The 19107-nt window shown below is 36.9% G+C and overlaps 1 protein-coding gene across 1 annotated transcript; it reads left to right on the forward strand.

The window, feature by feature from the left end:
- The first annotated feature begins 4076 nt into the window (after positions 1–4076).
- LOC113774901 (protein transport protein Sec24-like At3g07100) lies at positions 4077–14767 on the forward strand. Its single transcript, XM_027319552.1, has 15 exons — positions 4077–4178; positions 4554–4653; positions 7264–8442; positions 8540–8678; positions 9291–9481; positions 9699–9806; positions 9906–10109; positions 10324–10555; positions 11034–11183; positions 11310–11466; positions 11937–12064; positions 12146–12468; positions 12558–12743; positions 13441–13681; positions 14096–14767. The coding sequence occupies exons 3-14, from the start codon at positions 7321–7323 to the stop codon at positions 13672–13674; spliced, it is 3174 nt and encodes a 1057-aa protein (XP_027175353.1). The 5' UTR covers positions 4077–4178; positions 4554–4653; positions 7264–7320; the 3' UTR covers positions 13675–13681; positions 14096–14767.
- The last annotated feature ends 4340 nt before the right edge of the window (positions 14768–19107 follow it).

Consider the following 19107-nt stretch of genomic DNA (forward strand, 5'->3'; position numbering starts at 1 on the left):
GATAACAAGGGAACTAGTGATGCCACTGGGTTGTTGGCCACCCATAAAGAAATCCTAAACAACTTGTAGCAAATCCTCCTTAATGATTGACCAACAACCCTGAGAAAAACTAATACCAAATCCATCGGGACTCGAGGCATTATTTGGACTCATTGAGAAGATCACAGATTTAATCTCGTCAATCGAAGGGAGAGCACAAATCATATCATTATCTAACTGACCCACCTGAGGCAATTGAAAAATAGCTGGGGATCCAAACAGCCCTAAAAACTTCACCATAAACTCTTTCACTTGATCTAACTACTCCAACCAAATACTAGCTTCATTTTTAATTCTAGAAATGAAATTGGAATTTCTTCTTTGCCTAACACAAGAGTGAAAAAACTTAGTGTTAGCGTCTTCTTCTTGAATCCATTTAATTGCAGATTTCTGGCACCAATATTCACATTCCATGTCAGCTTCCTAGTATGAATTGCCTTTGCTTCCCCCAGACATACTCTAGACGCATCATCCTAAATGGAATCATATCCAAGCTATCACTATTGCATATGCTTTTCAGCCTCTTGTACTCTAGAAAAAATGCTTCCAAAAACCTGTGAATTCCATTGTTTAAGACAATTTCATACCCGCATTAGTTTACTAAAAAAACGTTGCATCCCTAACCCTGATATAGAAGCCTCCCATGCCTCTCTTGTAGCTTGACAAAAATGGGATGCTTCTACTAAACATTCAAGAACTTAAAAGAGTGCCTTCAAATCCTAATAGATCCATACTTGACAATCAATGGACAATGATTAGATCTTGCTTGAGCCAAAAGTGAGACCCAAGTAGTGTCAAACAAGTTAGTCCAAGCACTATTAACTAGCATCCTATCTAACTGCAGCCACATTGACCCATTTGTCCAAGTGTAGAGTTGACCATCAAAGTCCACTAGTGAAAGGCCACAACTAAAGGTACACAATTTGAACTCTTTCATGTTTTTGTCATTTGCCGGTGCTCTCTCAGTCTTTTCTATTGCCAAAGATATAACATTAAAATACCCTCCAACCATCGATGGAGTTTGCGACCCTACTCGGACACTCTCTAATACGTGCCATAAGGATCTCTACCCTACTCAAGTGCATTTTGCGTAGACTGCCTAGAGCCAAAAAAAAATACCCAAAAATTGAAAACACATGTATGTGAACCATCTGCTCTACTAGCTCAGTAAAATCTATAGAAAACTCATCAAACCACATCACCCAATTTTCCCTTCAAGGAATGACTGAACTTTATCAAACTGTAACAGGGATTTAATATTCCCTAAAAGAGAAACCTCAAACATAGGTTCAAGTAGAATTAACAAACGAACAATATTGTTTCGACATAAACACTGCAAATATTGCTACGAATCACGACAAGAGATACCCCTTGTGTTCCAAACTAACAAATTAATTTGATTTATCATTAAAAACAAGAGAGGACTTAGCTTGAGAATGGAAGGCCGCCATCTTCTTTTGATAATTTAGAGGTCTGTGCGGCTTTTTCACAATCTGATTCAATAAGCGAATGTCTCTCTCAAAAACAACAATCGACCGTGGGTAGTCCAAATCCAATAATTCATGCTCCACAAATAAGCATCAATCTACGATTGAACTCCACTAGCTGTTGTGCTAGCACTACATCTTTAAGAAGGTTAAAAGCTGATTTCCAGTGAACTAAAGGAGAATTTCGACTCAAACATGGTGGAGACAAGGAACGAGATATCATAGGTTGCTAATTATCATCCATATCTAGTAAGCTTAAGATTTAGAAAGAATTTGAAGTATAAAGTTGACCCGAAGATGATTCAGAACCTCTGTTTCCTTCATCCAACTTTTCCTTCTCGGTTATTTGTTGTTGTAGTACTTCTCCCATTTTCTACAACTAATTTTCTGATCTAAACTCCCGAATAGCCTCCAATTTACTAGCCATTATTAATTGATTATCATTCTTTTGTGATTCTTGACCAAACACTGGAGCTACGTCTCTTCATTCAATGGCTGTGGCTGGACTGACTTCAAACCCGCTTGTCCCTCCAAAGACTCCCCGATAACCATCTTGTACGACGTTACTGCTCTACCTGGTTTGACATAATTGTCCTCAGTTCCAAGAATGACCTTATCATTCCCTTTATTTTCTTTAATAACATAAGTTTGTTACACTTTCAGGCGAGAAACACGATTTAGTGAGCTTCACAGGTTTCAACAACGGGTCCTTTTTAAAGCAATCTGATTCAGTGTGACCTATTATTTAACAAAACGGACAATACGTAGGCCAATTCTCATACTCTACTTTTTGCAATTGCCCAAAGTTCTCATGTCCTATCCAAACACAATTAACTGGCACCTTAGCCAGATTAGTCTTAATCAACACGTGAGCTACAAAAATGTACTTATATGAAGATGTTGCAGAATTGACTTGCAAAGGTCGACCCAACAATGAACCAAGCTTTAATAGAGATATTTCATATTGAAAAGAGGCAAAGGCAAACCAAGAAAATTCACCCAAATAGCGGCTATGGATAATTCATGATTAGACTTAAAATCCAGTGTCTATTTAGAAATAGTCATCGTTGAGTTGTTAATAAACCACATTCTCCTTACGAAGATTCTCGTATAATCCTCTTTTAATGCATGTTGAATAATCACATGATTTGCATCAAGCAACCCTACCGAGTAAGCACCTTTAAGGCTAAGGGAAACAAAAAAATTTCTTACCACATCCATAGATGGTCTACTAAAGGTGAACTGTCGCACCAGCGCATTCTTGAAATGCTCCACCAACTTCGCTAGATCATTTTAGAAATTACCAACGCTGATTCTCCTCTATATGCTCCCAAAACCCCAAGGTCTAGAGTATCGAATCCATAATTCCACAAACCACTCAAGGCTTCAGCAAACATTTTCATTGGCAATTTATTATTACTAGAGACTTGGTTAGGTTACCAAGAGGCCGCCATCCCGAGGCAATGTCTTGTGTGAGAAGGCGGAAATCCTAGGGAGGAAGAAACCCTAGAGTGGAGAAAATTGTTTTCATTGAATCTCATGTACTTTGTTACCATGCAAATCAAGTTTTATCTTTATACAAACCCATACTTAAAAGCACTCAATAAGTACTTTTATCATAACCTCTACTGATGAATACTTTTCAATAAGTTACCGTAATCCCAAATGAGCTCTCAATGTCCCATTGTCTTTCTGATTCCTTGTACTATAACTACCTATATTTTATATCTAAGAAAAATTGCCAAATTGGCTCCTCACATTTTTGAAATTTTTTTTTTAGTCCCTCACAAATAAAATCAGCTAAAATAGTGTCTTAGATATAAAAGTTTTGCACTTTTGATTCGAAAACTCATTTTTGCTCAATTTTTTGACTAAAAAACGCATGCAGACTTCTCATGCCCATAATTTCAAAGCCAAAATGGGAACAAAATTCATTTCCTTTAAAATAAAAGACATATACGCACATATATACACACAACCTTCCTTTTCCCTCAATTTTCAACCACCGAATTTTTTACACGTAAGACCTATTACTCATACAATTTGGGGTCCTTATTATAGTCAAACGATTATAAAAATTTTACTTGAGGGGATGCTCTTAGCTCAGTAAATATTGCCAATTCTAATATTTATTAATAATTATATACAATTAGTTTACGCACCAACAAACCTATATACTGAAATTCTTTATTTGTTATTTCTTTCTACCACATTTCTTAATAGCATGTTGGTTACCCAACAACCCAAATAGAAATCGAGGGTTTCATTTTGCTTTGACAATTATGGGTAGTTCATGCGTTTTTATGTCTGGAAATTGAGTAAAGAGCTTTGGAATCAAATTGGCAAAATTTTTACACATGAGAGACTATTTTAAATGATTTTAAATGTGAGGGACTCAAAAACTGACCTTCTAAAAATGTGAGGGTCCAAATGATTTTTACACATGATTTTAAATGTCAGGGTCCAAACTGGCAATTTTCCCTCGTATCGATTTCGGTGAAATCCTCCAATTTTCTGCAAGCACCCGGGACTTTAACAAATTACAACGCATGTGTCCCAGACCCTCCTCCACTTTTAGTCCAATCCCGTTCGTATCCCCCGTTGGCTTCTTCCAAACTCCAATTATTGTCTTCCTTCGAGATCTCCGATCAGGTAATTCTTATCATATCTGGGTCCTTTCTGCGACTAAGTCTACTGTATTTCCGATTCCATCTTTCTATCATCGATAAATGGAGTCTGACACTGTTGGATTTGTTTTTCAAGATTTGATCTTTATATGAAAAGTTGATTATTTTGAAGAGGAAAATTCACGCAGTTTAGCTTTTTTCTGCTTTTAATTTGCAGAGATCGATCTTAGGCTCACTCTTGTTATTATATTGCTGATTTGCATGAGACTGGCATTTTTTTTGAACCCTTTTATTTTTTGTTCTTTTTCAGTATATTTGTTTTTCTGGTGGCTTGGACTTGGGATAATTCATTGGCGCCGCCAATTCTCACGGTTTTGTTTGTCTTTGTTTTTACTTTCAGGTTAGCTGCTCTCTTTAAGCCCTTACAAAGGCCAAAAAAAAAAAAAACCGTTTCTGCAAGCACCGCAAAATCCTATGGTATTTTGGTGAAGTTTAATGAGGTATTCAGAAATTCTACAGCCAATTTTGTTTTCTAATTGTTAGATAAGCAACATCTTAGAATGATAGCTTGTTGATGATAGTATCAGTTCTTCCATGGATCGATCAGATGTAGATTGTTAGAAGTTTGATTTTCCTGAACTCTTGAATGATTAATTAATTAATTAATGGTGATGTTCGTCCATTATTAGTTAAATATGCCTGCTTCTCAGATTATTTTCTCTGATTTCCAAGTTATAAGATTGTGGTGTGCTCCCTGCTTAATCTGTATCATTTGAGTTCAACTTCATCTGCATTTAACTTAGGCTTGATCTTGGAAAAAGAGAGCTTGTTAAGATTAGAAATTCGATGATACATCTGGGGAACGGGGAGATAAAAATGAAATTCTGGTACTCTGCTGGTGATTAAAGTTGCCATTCTTAGTTTTGAGTCACTTTTAATCGTCCAATCTTTTAACTTTTACTTCAATTTAGTCAAACATGGTGAAATAGGACAATGACAATCTGTGCTGGAATCTACAACTATGAGACCACGAATCCTGCAAATTTTCTTTTTGGGTCTATGACACTAGTTTTTGGCATTGAAATTGCTTGGAGGTAGTATAGCATGAATTGCTTAACACATTCAATAGAGATTTCCCATGGATGTTCCTGCTCACTATTGTGCTTGCCTAAGAGTTGGATGAAAATTGTGCTCCTTACCTCATTCGTAGAAATAAACTTTTGGAGGTAGAGAGAAGAGGCTTTTGAAGAATTGAGAGCGTTCACAATCAAAGTTAAGACTCTGGCTTCAACAAGATGAGAAATTTCACATCTTTGGTTTTTCTGAAATAGTGACAACTGCTCAAACGTTTATAAAACTAAAATTCTTTCCTGCTTTAACCCTTCAAAATTTGCTCCAGAATTTTTAATCTATTGCCCCCTCTTTTTTGTTTTTACCTTGACATTTTGTCTGAGTTTCAAATTGTAGTGGAGGTGAACTAAGTTGAGGAATCTCATGAATCATAAGATGAATGGAGTCAACTCATTGATATTTGCTGCATTGTGCGAAATCAAAGAAACTGATTGTTGTGTGGAATATAAATGTGCTAAGCTGAAAATATGCAAGGGATGGCAACAGGATTTGGATTTCCCCAATCCAGTGGTTTTACCAAAGCTTAAAAATGCCAAACCTTTCTTTATAAATTTTTCAATTTGAGTTTGGTATCTGACGTTTGAAATCTTTAATTGACAAGTATCTTGCCAAAAAAAAAAAAGAGGATCTGTAGGAACAAGAGAAAATCTTTTTTCTTTTTATGAATAGCATGTGTAGCTTAAAATGCAAAAAATGAGATTGTAAATGTCAACAGGTGTAATTTTTTTTCTATGTTCTCGGTCCCATAGTTGCATTTGTTTAGAATCAAACACATTTCATTACCATTTTTTTAGTTCTTGGTCACATGGAAATTTTCTTGTTTATCTAATTCCCCCAAAAAAAAGGATATACAAGAAATAAGAAAATTGGATAAACTTGGAAATGCCAGTTGACCATTGCTAGAGGATAGAGGTGTTAAAATTTGAACATTACTTCATAAACTTTGTTTACAATTATTGTCTTCAATTTGTTCCATTATATGAAAAGATACAGTTCCCTAATTTCATTGCTGGTCAAAATAGTGTTGTCTGAGGAATTCAAGAATGTATATAGTTCTTGTGCATACTACAATGAAGAGTGGATTCTTAACATGATCCTATCTTTTCAAAACAAGAATATGGAATAGAATTGAAATTAGAAGAAAGTGATTATGGTTCATATCACTGGAAATTCAAGAATATGAAATAGAATTAAAGGAAGTCTTTATTTTTCTTCAATTGGATTGTGAATTTGCATTTGGTATCGCTGAATTTACTATTATCTTGCTAAAAGATGAGTATAGGTTTTGGGTACCCAGAAAAGCTGTCTTATTTACATGCATAATATTATAGGTTGTAATGCAAAAATGATCTTAAGATTGTAAAGTGAGATTCAGCAGGTGCATGTTTTATTCTTTGTTTACAGGATGTAAGGAGTGCTGTTGCATTTGTTATATATAAATTTTAAGTTGAATTTGGATGCAACTGAACAGGTGTGTATGTATACAGAGAGAGAGAGAGAGAGAGAGAGGGCTCTCTTGTAACCAGTGTGTCTCGCCTGATAGGTTTTCAAGCTAATGTTTTCTATCTATAAAGTGTTGGCAGAGTTTTGTGGCAATGCTGCTAGCTAAAGGATAATAAGTTAGTAAAATCTAGAGCTTTCCTCTGATTGGAAATAACTGTCGTAAACTAGTAGCTGATAGTATATACTTCTGTTTGTTCATAGTGGATGATTAGATAAGAAGCCTTAGTATTCTAAAATGGTTAAGAAGTGATTCACAAGAAAAAATTTAGTCAAAATATGTTGAAAGACTCTTACTTTGACTGAGATTTGAGCAGAGATCACTCCTATTCCTTTCCACCTTCAGCTATTAGTAGAAACTTTTGGGTAGACACTATTTGTTACACTTTCTCATGGTGTGTTCAGAATCATTTGAATGCTATTTGCAAGTAATATATAATTTATCGCAAGTCACACATCTGTATTGCATTTCATGGAAGGTAAATTTGTCAAAGCATAGGCATTGCAGCAGGATATCAAAGCTAGATTGAAAGTAAATGGGAACTGAAAATCCTAACCGTGCAAATTTTTCTCAGAGACCATCCACCACACCATTTTCTGCTTCTCAAAATGCTTCACCTTTTTCATCATCTAGCCAAGTAGCTGGAGCAGTAGCCTCTTCTTTTCGCCCTTATAATCCTCTTCCCTCTTCCCAGATCCCACCTTCCTTCTCTTCCGGGCCACTGGCTGGACCAGAGGCCTCTGGTTTTAGGTCTGTGCACCAGGTCAGATTGAGTGATCCAGCAGGACCACCTCCTGCACCATCCTATGGCCCATCACAGACCAGACCTTCTCAGCGTCTCCCAAGCCCACAGTTTTCCTCACCTGCGCAAGTGCCTCCTCTTTGGACTTCAACTGGGGAGCGGCCAGTAGTTGCTCCATCAGTAAGACCTTCCGCTGGCCCTTTCTCATCTACTCCAGTTTCCTTTCAAATGCAGCCACAACCTCCCACAATCCCTTTGGGATCTCCGCCTAAAAGCATGAATACTGTTCAACGAGGCATGAATGTTCCTCAATCATCTATGGATTCACCTTTTGCTGCTGTGAGCACAAACTTACAGCCATCATCACCACCTATGAGGGCACCGTTTCCTGCTGCCAGAGGTACCTTGCAGTCAGCTTTTCCTGGGTACCCCAGTCAGCAGTATAATGCAGTTCCACAAACTCCACCTGTGAACTCTGTTGCCTTTCCACCTCAGCAGGGTGGTTCTGTTGCACCTCCGCCAGCAGTATCAAGGCCTTATATTGGTCAACAAGGAAGTTATGTGCAGTCTCCATCAATTTCAGCTCCATTAGGGATGTATTCACAGGACCGCATGCAACATCCAGCCTCTCTGCCACATCTAGGCACTGCACAAGGCCTGGTGGAGGACTTCAGTTCCCTCTCTCTTGGGTCCGTTCCTGGATCACTGGATGGAGGAATTGATTCTAAAGCATTACCAAGGCCATTGGATGGGGATGTGGAGCCAAAATCTTTTGCTGAGATGTATCCTGGGAACTGTAGTTCTAGATATCTGCGACTGAGTACATGTGCGATGCCAAATTCTCAGTCCTTGGCTTCAAGGTGGCATTTGCCTCTGGGAGCAGTTGTTTGCCCTCTTGCAGAAGCTCCAGAAAGCGTAAGTATCTTTGCACTCATGGGGATTGCTGTTTGGAAAATATATAGTTTGCTGATCTTTAAAACTAAGTTGCACTAAGTACTTACTTTTCTTGCAGGAGGAAGTTCCTATAGTTAATTTTTTGACAACTGGCATCATTCGTTGTAGAAGGTGTCGTACGTATGTTAATCCATATGTCACATTTACTGACCATGGAAGAAAGTGGAGGTGCAACTTATGTTCATTGCTTAATGATGGTAAACTTTTCTGCTTGTGGTCACAAGAATATACACCATTTCTGTCTTCAAAGGATTATCTTTCTTTGTTTACTCTTCCATTTTGGGTTGGGGAAGGTTTCGCAGGGTTGGGTACGGATGTGACATTGAATCTCATTAATTATACATACTTGGTTTTATTTTTGTCATCCTTCATATGCTAACTGTCACCTACTGAGATTTCCGTGGCCTTTATGTAGTTATATTCTTAATGTAACCTACAGCTTCTATGGAGATTTCCATCCTATAATCTTTTGTATCTAGTGCGTAATTAGCTCGTTGCTTCAATTGGTCATTCAAGGTGCTGATTGACTTCTTTAGATCTCTGTTTTAAAAACAGAGGTGATAAAAAATTCTGCTTTAAACTCTCCCTACATGGCTGTTTAATTTGTTAGTATATGCTTGATGTGTTTCCTTCTCTTGTTTGTACGAGTGGATGGAACATTCTCTATTATGTTTGATCTTTGCCTCCTGGTCTTTTCATTTCACCATATGCAGATCCTCTTTGGTGTACAATAATGCATCATTAATATATAGTTATCTGTCTCAGTCTTGTGACTAATGGGCTGATCTATTTCAACTTTTCATTGTTAGTTCCTGGTGAATATTATGCCCACTTGGATGCTAGTGGCAGGAGAATTGACTTGGATCAACGGCCTGAGCTTACTAAGGGTAGTGTTGAATTTATTGCTCCAGCTGAATATATGGTCCGGCCACCAATGCCACCACTGTACTTTTTTCTCATTGATGTTTCAGTTTGTGCTGTGAGAAGTGGAATGCTGGAGGTATAAATTTTTAGTTCCAAATGTCAAGATTATATTATTGTTTGTTGCGTCCTATTATGTTCGTGGCTATTTTAGTTTCTGAATTTTTTGTGCCTATCGTTACCTTTTCTGCATATCAGTTATTTCTTCAGCTTTTTCCCTCCATTGATGCATTTGTCTTTAAGCATTGTATTTTTTTGCTGGAATTGGTGTGCGATCATCCAAAGTCATTTTGCAGGTTGTAGCACAAACTATCAAGTCCTCTTTGGACACCTTGCCTGGGTTTCCCAGGACACAGATTGGCTTCATAACTTATGATAGCACAGTACATTTTTATAATATAAAGGCAAGTGAAATTTTTTGGTACATTGTTCCATGTCATACGTTTATGTGTCCTTCTAATGTTCAAATCTGCTGATTTAATTCTAAACCTTTTCTTGGCCAGTCTTCTTTGACTCAGCCTCAGATGATGGTGGTCTCCGATCTGGATGACATATTTGTACCCTTGCCAGATGATCTTCTTGTTAACTTGTCTGAGTCAAGAACCGTTGTTGATGCATTTCTCGACAGCTTGCCCTCCATGTTTCAGGAGAACATGAATGTGGAGTCTGCTTTTGGTCCAGCTCTCAAAGCGGCTTTCATGGTTATGGTGTGAAATACCTTTCCTCTTTTTCCCTTATTTTTTACAATGATGTGCTGTTATTATTCAATCACTATTTAGTAATGAAATTTTGGTCTATGGCATTTACTGAACTCCAATATTGGCCTTCTGTGGTTCATTTTGGATATTGTTGGTTCATATTTTTAAATGTTTGTCAAAAATGCAGTTTGTTATAAAACAAATTTTTTTTTTTCACTGCCAGAGTCAACTTGGTGGCAAATTGTTGATTTTTCAAAACACATTGCCATCGCTAGGTGCTGGCCGCCTGAGGCTTCGTGGAGATGATGCACGTGTTTATGGGACCGAGAAAGAGCATACATTAAGAGTTCCAGAAGATCCATTTTATAAACAGATGGCTGCTGATTTCTCCAAATTCCAGATAGCAGTTAATATATATGCATTCAGCGATAAGTATACTGACATAGCCACCTTAGGTATGCTCTTAATCTAAGTTTTACTGGACACATGTAGTAAGAGATCTCATAGTTGATTATATCACTTGACAATGCTTTATTAAGGCTAATGGTCTATACACTCCATGAAAGCTGCATACATTCACCTTTCTGTTTTTTATTATGTGAAAAGACCCAAAAAATCCGTATTTGTAGTTGGTATGAGAACTGTTGGTTTTAGACCTCATGCATGTTTTAATGTTTTTACATGATAAAAAAAACAAGGGGACTGGATGAAGCAAAAAGTGGAGTGCACAGGTCCTTACCCTTCATCAATTGCATTTCTTGGCATAAAATGGCACATTGACGGCTTTGCTACTTTCTCTTTGCTGAACTTATAAGTAAATTTAATTCCATAATTTCTCTAGCATCTTGGACTACAAACATTTGCTACAGGTTAGATCAGTGTCATGATTACTGTTAATAAGATTTTAATCTGTTTTCTTCTAATTTGCTGTAGGAACTCTGGCAAAATATACTGGTGGGCAGGTATACTACTATCCAAATTTTGTTGCTTCTGTTCACAAAGATAAACTAAGACATGAGTTAGGTAGAGATCTTACAAGAGAGACTGCATGGGAAGCTGTTATGCGTATACGATGTGGGAGAGGTCAGTTGTCTTCATTATTTGATAAGTGATCTAATCACAATTCTCCTACTTCTGTTTCACTTTTCTGGCTACTCTTGCATGGGTTGCTTCATTGGTACTGGCAATTAATCTCGCTTTTGTTTATAGGTGTGCGTTTTACTTCTTACCATGGGAACTTTATGTTGCGATCTACTGATCTTATGGCACTTCCAGCTGTTGACTGTGATAAGGCATATGCAATGCAGTTATGCCTTGAAGAAACACTGCTGACAACGGATAGGGTGTATTTCCAAGTTGCTTTATTGTATCCTTTGTACTGGAAATGTGTTTTGCTGTGCTTCTACAGGCTTGTGTATATGAGCTCAGTCACATTTGATTTTGGAATTGTTTGATGGATAACAAAAAAGTGTGTGTATATATTTATATAAAATATCTGTATATCTATATATACATATGTATGTATATAGACACACAAACGCCGACCCAGACACATAGATACATATTTTAGAACTGTCCTAAAGGCAGTTTATATACGCTGTAATCCCATCATTGTAAAGAAACCCTCTATTAATCAGTCTTTGCTGTATTAACTATTGTAAAGAGGTCTATATCTTGATTTTGTCAAGGATCTCTGTGCATTCTATCATGATCAATTTGCATGTTCCATGGTTTCTAGGTCATAGTGGAAGTTCATTGTGTTTATTTGGTTGTGACCTTTGGCAGCTTCGTTTGATGACTGTTGAAGGCAGTCTTGTATTTCTTAACCATTTTAAGGTATACATCATCTTCTGGAGAAAGGCGTATTAGGGTACACAATGCTGCAGCTCCAGTTGTTGCTGATCTAGGAGAATTGTATCGCCAGGCTGATATTGGTGCCATAGTATCTTTGCTTTCAAGGCTTGGTAACTGTTTCTCTTCCCTCTTGATTTCTCCTGCTCTTTAGGTCTATTCTTGATGGTCATCCTAGAAAACTTATTTTGCAGCAATTGAGAAATCACTGTCCTACAAATTGGACGAAGCTCGAACTTCTGTTCAATTTAGGATTGTCAAGGCCCTTAGAGAATATAGAAACCTTCATGCTGTCCAGCACCGCTTGGGAGGCAGGATGATATACCCCGAATCTTTGAAGTTATTGGCTCTATATGGTTTAGCATTGTGTAAATCAACACCTCTTCGTGGTGGATATCCTGACGTTCAGCTTGATGAACGCTGTGCTGCTGGATATACAGTGATGGCTTTGCCGGTTAAAAAATTGTTGAAACTTTTGTATCCAAATCTGATTCGGCTAGATGAGTACCTCTTGAAGGTAAGCAGTGCTATTTTAGTGTGAACTCCTGCTATTACTGTGTTCTATTGTTTTCGTCCTTGTATCATATCTTTGTAACCGATTTTCAGGCATCTTTTGCCGATGAATCAGAGAATGTTTGGAAGAGACTTCCACTTTCTGCAGAGAGCCTAGACTCAAGTGGAATTTATATATATGATGATGGTTTTCGATTTGTTTTATGGTTTGGTAGAATGCTATCACCAGATATAGCTAGGAGTGTACTTGGTGAAGATTATGCCACCGACTATTCAAAGGTATGTATTGTTTCTTATCATTTCTTTTTTAGCTGTTCATTTTGTGACTTATTTTAGCTTGATTATCTTTTCTTTCATGTCCTAAATTTAAGAGCACATTTTCTTTCTTTTATTTTGCGTTATTATCAAAATACTTTTACACCTTGATTTTTGGGTATGGTGATGCCAATATGGTGTTTAGAAGTTACAATAATCTTTATTTGTTTAATTAGAAGATTGTGTTTCTAAGCTATGAAACGTTTGTTATTAAGAAGTTACAATAATCTTTATTTGTTTAATTAGAAGAATATTTTTCTAAGTTTATCATGTCTAAGGAATAGGTTTTCCATCAGTACTATGGATATTTAACTGTGCAGATGTTACATGTTTTCTATGTTCACATTAATGACAATTCATTCTAAAGCCAAAATTTGCATGGACATGAAGCAAATTATGTGTTTCAAATAGCCAAAAGATAAAAGATAAATTAAGAGCTTGCAAAAAGATGTGCTAAGTTGAATAGTTGTCCGAGCAAATATTTACTTCTGACATAGTTGTGGCCTGTAGGAAACTGGGATCTCAGGCCCACATCCACCAACAAAGTGCAGCCTGATGCAATTTAACTTTCAAAGTTTAAGCGCTACAAAGTGTTCTCAGTGCGTCTTTTTCATGCTTCTTATCCCCACTGAATTTGCTGCTCTTGTTTTGTGAAAACCAGGTTTGCCTTATGGAGCGAGACAATGAAATATCAAGAAGGTTGATGAGGATAATTAAGAAGTACAGGGAAAGTGACCCATCATATTATCAACTCTGTCACCTTGTATGGCAAGGTGAACAACCAAGAGAAGGCTTCTACCTGCTTGCTAATCTAGTTGAGGACCAGGTTGGGGGTACAAATAGCTATGCTGATTGGATGTTGCAATTATATCGGCAAGTTCAACAAACTGCATAATTTACAGGTAATTAATCAAGAATGTTTTTGGGCTATTTGGTTATGCAGGTGATAAACAGAGATTTTTATTTGCACTGCCCCCAACCCTGACAAATTTTGAATCTTTGAAGGAATAAATAAATAATAAAAATAAAAATTCAAAGATGAGCGTTCTGTGCTAGTGGATCCAGTAGGCATGACCTTTCTTATTTATCCTTCCACTTTCTGCCACCTGAAAGGAATAAGAGAAATAGGGTAAAGAATATCATTTCGAACTATAGTTGTGTTCTGAAGGAGTAAATGTTTTAGTGGAAGTTACTGAACCTCTCCATTACATGATCGGGATCAACATAGTTACTTCTTGTCTCAGTGATCCTATTTTAATTTCATTGTGTAGTTTTGTGCAGTAGTTGATTTTTGCTGCATTGTCCAATCCTCTCAGGGGCTCTTATTCATCCCTATGAGTTTTCCAGATCCAGAAATGGTTAAGGTCCATCTGTTTACTTGGGACAAAAATCAGCTGCCTGTTATGTATTAGATCATTGAGTTCGTAAGGATGATTGTGAGCAACTAATTTGTTGTGCTAATCAGAGCTGTATCTTCACCTGCATATTTTTCATGTTCATTATCAAGGTATTCTTCATTTCTCTCACCATGTGCTCATTGCTTGAAAGATAAAAGATCTCTCGGGTGGAGTATTTCTTTCTTGTTACTGGGGAATGAAGACAGTTTTGACACCATGATATTACCTTTCTGGTTATCCTTGAATGGTGCTGGTGAAAATGAGACCAGGCTTCCGGCCTAAAATCTTAAATCATGTTACCTTTCTTTACTTTTTCTTGGGACCTTTTAGTTTCTAATAATATAATTGGTGTAGTTTGTTAGTTTATTTTCCTCTTCATTCTTTTGCCTGGAGAAGGCAACTAGTATGTGAGGACATTCTGTATTTTTTTTTTGTTTGGGCCTTTAGTTTTGTATTTTATTGTAGATGCTCAATGCGGATATTGTATACACCACTTTTGCATCCTGGAAAGGGCGTGATCCCCGTTCCAACTTTGCAGTTTTGATTAGCTAAACCTGTTTTTTGAGTGTTAATGAGAACTTATTTTTTGAATGGGCAGGAAACAGTATGGTTTCCTTTGCTATTTTATGAATAAGAAGAATAAAATTGAAAAAGATTTAGAAAGAAAAAAATTCCATTCTTTTAGGACATGAAATAATGGAAAACGGAGAGAAAAAATGCCTATGGTATAGGATACGCTTGTTTTGATTTTGCTTTTGTCGCGGAAGCACTTTTCCGGTGCTATGGATTTAAAATGTTAGTGCCAGTACCGCCCATTACATTTTGCTGTCCTCTGGCAGCGTGACCAGTCGGCGATCGACTGGCAAGCTCAGCCCCATAAATGTGACCTCTCTCTGTTTTTTTTTTTTTAAAAAAAATAACTGTCATATTCTGGTAAGAACTTCATTTGTGTGGCCGGATTTGATACGGTGGCGGAAGCGTGAGAAGTGGAGTTATACAAAGCATCCTTCAAAGGAAAAATGTCGCACAAACGAATTGGGAACGTGAATCAGTGATTCATAAAAACGTGGGAAGACTCGTACAATGTGTAAACCAGCCAAAGATATATATTTTAATTTGAGAAAAGTCTGAATACACATGAGCTAAGTAAGCCTGTTTGCATGCTACAAAAGTTTAATCTAACTAGGAAACAAGTTAACCCTAAAAATCATAAATGCTGGCATGAGATTTGCTGCAACTCGATCAGAAGACATTTACCTTAAGACGTGACCACGTCTTATATTGCTTGGTTATCCAAAATTTGGGCAACTTTTTTCCTTCGACTTTTCTCATGCACAATTATAAATAATGATAATAATAAAATAATAGAAGTAACCTATTAAAAATAGTATTAAAATTGCTATGACTACCCAAATTATTTATCCCTAGTTGACTTTTGGGCAACCCTATTCTTACAAAATAATAGATGTCTGAACAAGGGATTTTTCGTTCTGTATCACTCCCTTCCTTATAAAGAACTCATCCTTGAGTTCTAGGAAGAATCTCGAAATAGGAGCAAGAGAGCTATCCAATGATCCTTCCACGGACTCTATATAGCCGAAACTTGCAAACAAACTCGTGTCTTATCAAGAACATGAAACCAAACTTGCAACGAAACTTGTGCGTTTTATCAAGAACATTGTGTGTTTTATCATGAACATGAGGATGCATAGTTGACCCCCCACCAGAATGTGAAAGCTAATAAATCTTCATCCAACAAATATACTTAATTTTGGCCTCCCTAGTCATATGAATCCGAATTTGTTCAGTCTTGTGAAAATTATAAAAACAAAGAAAATTGTTAAATTTAATCTCCACATCTTGATTGCTATTTTCTTAACCTAAGATATTGTTAGCAACAACTAATTTGACAGGAGGTGAATATGGTGGTAGTGAAAGATTTCATAAACTTCCAAGTCAGCATATTCATCCAATCTCCAGACTCCATGGTTGGAAAATCTAGTCTGGGCTCGTCAATGACTAAGGAGATAAAGATTGGATTAGCCTCTTCATTTTTAGGTTCACATATGAATTCATCCTCTTCGAACTTGGGCTCTTGTACTTCTAGTTCATATTTTACTGCAACAACTAGTGTTGTAGTTTTATGGATTTGGTGTTGATATTGGTTGATCCGACTACGATTCTCATAGATCTGACAATTATGAGATCATGGAGAAACTGCACGAACATCAGGGCTGTTAGGAGCGAATCTTCCGACTGCACACCTATGACATTCAGATCTCTTCTTGTTATGTGAGTCCAACTATCGCGTGATCCCCAACATCTCATCAAGGACACCATTTATGCAATTGAATTGATTATTGAGATCTTGCATCATTGTGGAAGCATCAGTGGTCATCCATGAGAAGCTTGCTTTGATATCGCATCAAAGATCTTGCATCACTGTGGAAGCATTAGCAGTCATTGCATGAGAACCTACTTTGATACCACATGACACGGTAACGGAAGCGTGAGAAGCAAAGAGGTTACCTGAACACCTCTAAACGAAAAACGTTACACAAATGAATCCTGAACATGAATGAGTAACGTGAGAAAACTGGTACTATTTGTAAACCAGCAAATATATGTATTTTTATTGGAGAAATGTCTAAATACACATCACCTAACTAAGCTTATTTATAGGTTACAGAAGTTTAACCACAAAAGGAAACAAGTTAGACCTAAAAACCCTAAACACAATAAATACACATTCTAGACGCGATTTGTTACACTTCAATCAGAAGACTTTATTCTATAAGATGTGCTCATGCCTTATGTGAGGACTTGAAAATTATTTTATATTCTTCTTATAATTTTCCTTATTTTTGAATAAGTTAATTTATATTTTCTTTTAGACTAATTTACTTGCCTTAATTTCTTAAATACTTTAACGATTGAGTCAAGAGTTTTATCTTTTCTTTTATAATTTGGTGCATGTTGGGTTTCGTAGTACATTATGGTAAAGTGACCAACTAGTGAGGTGTGTAATAAATTTGGTGGACAAGAGCGGGTATTACGTAAGAGGGATTATATGATTAGAAGTGTTAATAGTGTATTAGAGGAACATAAACTAGTAATTGGAGACTAAGAGAAACAAAGAGATAAGATTGGAACTTGACCACGCCATTTGTCCTCGATCCAAGACTTCTTGACCAAGACTTTTCTTAGTAGTTATCTTACAAATTTAACCACTTTTCCTTCCATTTTTCTCCCATCTTGGCCGAACCTCTAGAGAGGAAAAAGAGAGAAGATAACTCCAATTCCTATCTTGATCTTTGCTTGATTTGGAGAGAAAATCAACAAGAACCCCTAATCTAATCTGAAGAAAAGTGCAACAAGTGAGGAGGTGGGCTTGTGGTGAAGTGATTTAAGAAAGAAAACTCTTTTTTTTTTGCATTTTCCTCTTGGGGTTTGAAGGTATCATGCTAAGAAACTTCCCTTCTCTCTCTTATCTTGCATTTTAATGGATATATGACTTGATTATGAAAGTTTTGTGGAAGATTTCATGGTTTTATGAAATTGGTTGAATTTTCCAGGTTTGATTTGTATTTTTCCAGCCTTGAGATGAGAATTTCTAGTTTTGATATGAACTTGTGAGCTTTGATATGAGAATTTCTACTTTGGATATGCACTTTTAGCTTTGCTAGACGATTTTCTAGCTTTAGTTTGCAATTTCCAGTTTTAGGGTTTAAATTTCCAGCCTTGAGATAGTTGTTTATGTGCTATGTATATGTCAAATTTGGTTAGCTTTTGTGGTCTAGAACATGTACCACTTGTCCCCAAGAACATGTGGCCTTGATTAAGATTGATTTTCCATGAAATTAGGATTGGAATTTGGAGGTTAATCTTGAAGAAATTACGGGAGATGTTGCTGGTTTTTCTCTCTTATCACTTAAGTGAGCGAGAGTGAGGGTTGAGGTGTGAATTTAGAGCGGTTTGGACTCACCTTACTTAAAGTTGGTTAAATCCACCTTGGTTGTGACATATAAGCTGGATTTTTGCCAAAACCATGCATTTTACAAGGAGGAAAGTAATGGTTACTTCAAGCATGTTTTCTAGTAGCTTGTATCCGGATTTAAACTTGAAAGGTTTAATCGCTTTTCTTCCAAAGTCGTGCGCATACCTCACATATGTTTTGCTAAGTCTCATGGGTTACATTTACATGAATTTTCCTTTGATATTGACAAGAAAAGGTTGTGCATTTTGAAACCCTGTTTGATTGCATCTTGGTATACGATATTTGCTAGCAGATTTCGAGAGTGACCAGAGTGTAGGATCTAAGCTTGACATTGATAAGCCGTGAATCATTGGTGAGTGTTTCACTTGTATGTTGCGACTTGTTCCTTGATTGAAATCCTACTTGCTTCTGCTCGTTTGTCTTGAATTTAGTAGAGTGAGTGTGTACTTTATTATACTTGCCCTAACTTGACATTGTTTACATATGAAATGATATACGTGTGCTTGATTTGAAAGTCGGTTGAGCATGTTATTCCACCGACTATATGATATGCTTGGAATCCCAAACCCCATCGGCCAGTTGGTCAAATCAAGCCAGCAAAGATTTGGTCGAGGTGACTGACAAACCATGGGTCCTGTATCTTATCAATGACTCTAGTATACTCGAGTATTACCCTACTTGTTACTTGTTTGGCGTGCAGACCTGATGAAGGGGGATGATCAGTGGACGGAGACTGGCATGAAGTGATGATCTACTGGATTTTATTAGTGTATTCCAAGATTGACGGAGTGTCAACAGTTGCGAGACAAGCGCCCAATGCAAGAGAAATATATCTTTCCACTTTAAAGTGTTACTTGTTCCTTGTTTGCCTATTATTGATTTGTTTAGTTACCGTTTTCTTACTTACTTTGAGATTGCTACTTCGTTTGCATGA

Source organism: Coffea eugenioides, chromosome 6, assembly GCF_003713205.1.
Source record: "Coffea eugenioides isolate CCC68of chromosome 6, Ceug_1.0, whole genome shotgun sequence".
Lineage (NCBI taxonomy): Eukaryota > Viridiplantae > Streptophyta > Magnoliopsida > Gentianales > Rubiaceae > Coffea > Coffea eugenioides.

Coding starts and splice junctions, on each gene's coding strand:
- LOC113774901 (XM_027319552.1), top strand. CDS start 7,321: ATGGGAACTGAAAATCCTAACCGTGCAAATTTTTCTCAGAGACCATCC. Junction 10,556..11,033: donor TACTGACATAGCCACCTTAG/GTATGCTCTTAA, acceptor AATTTGCTGTAG/GAACTCTGGCAAAATATACT. Junction 12,744..13,440: donor ATGCCACCGACTATTCAAAG/GTATGTATTGTT, acceptor TGTGAAAACCAG/GTTTGCCTTATGGAGCGAGA.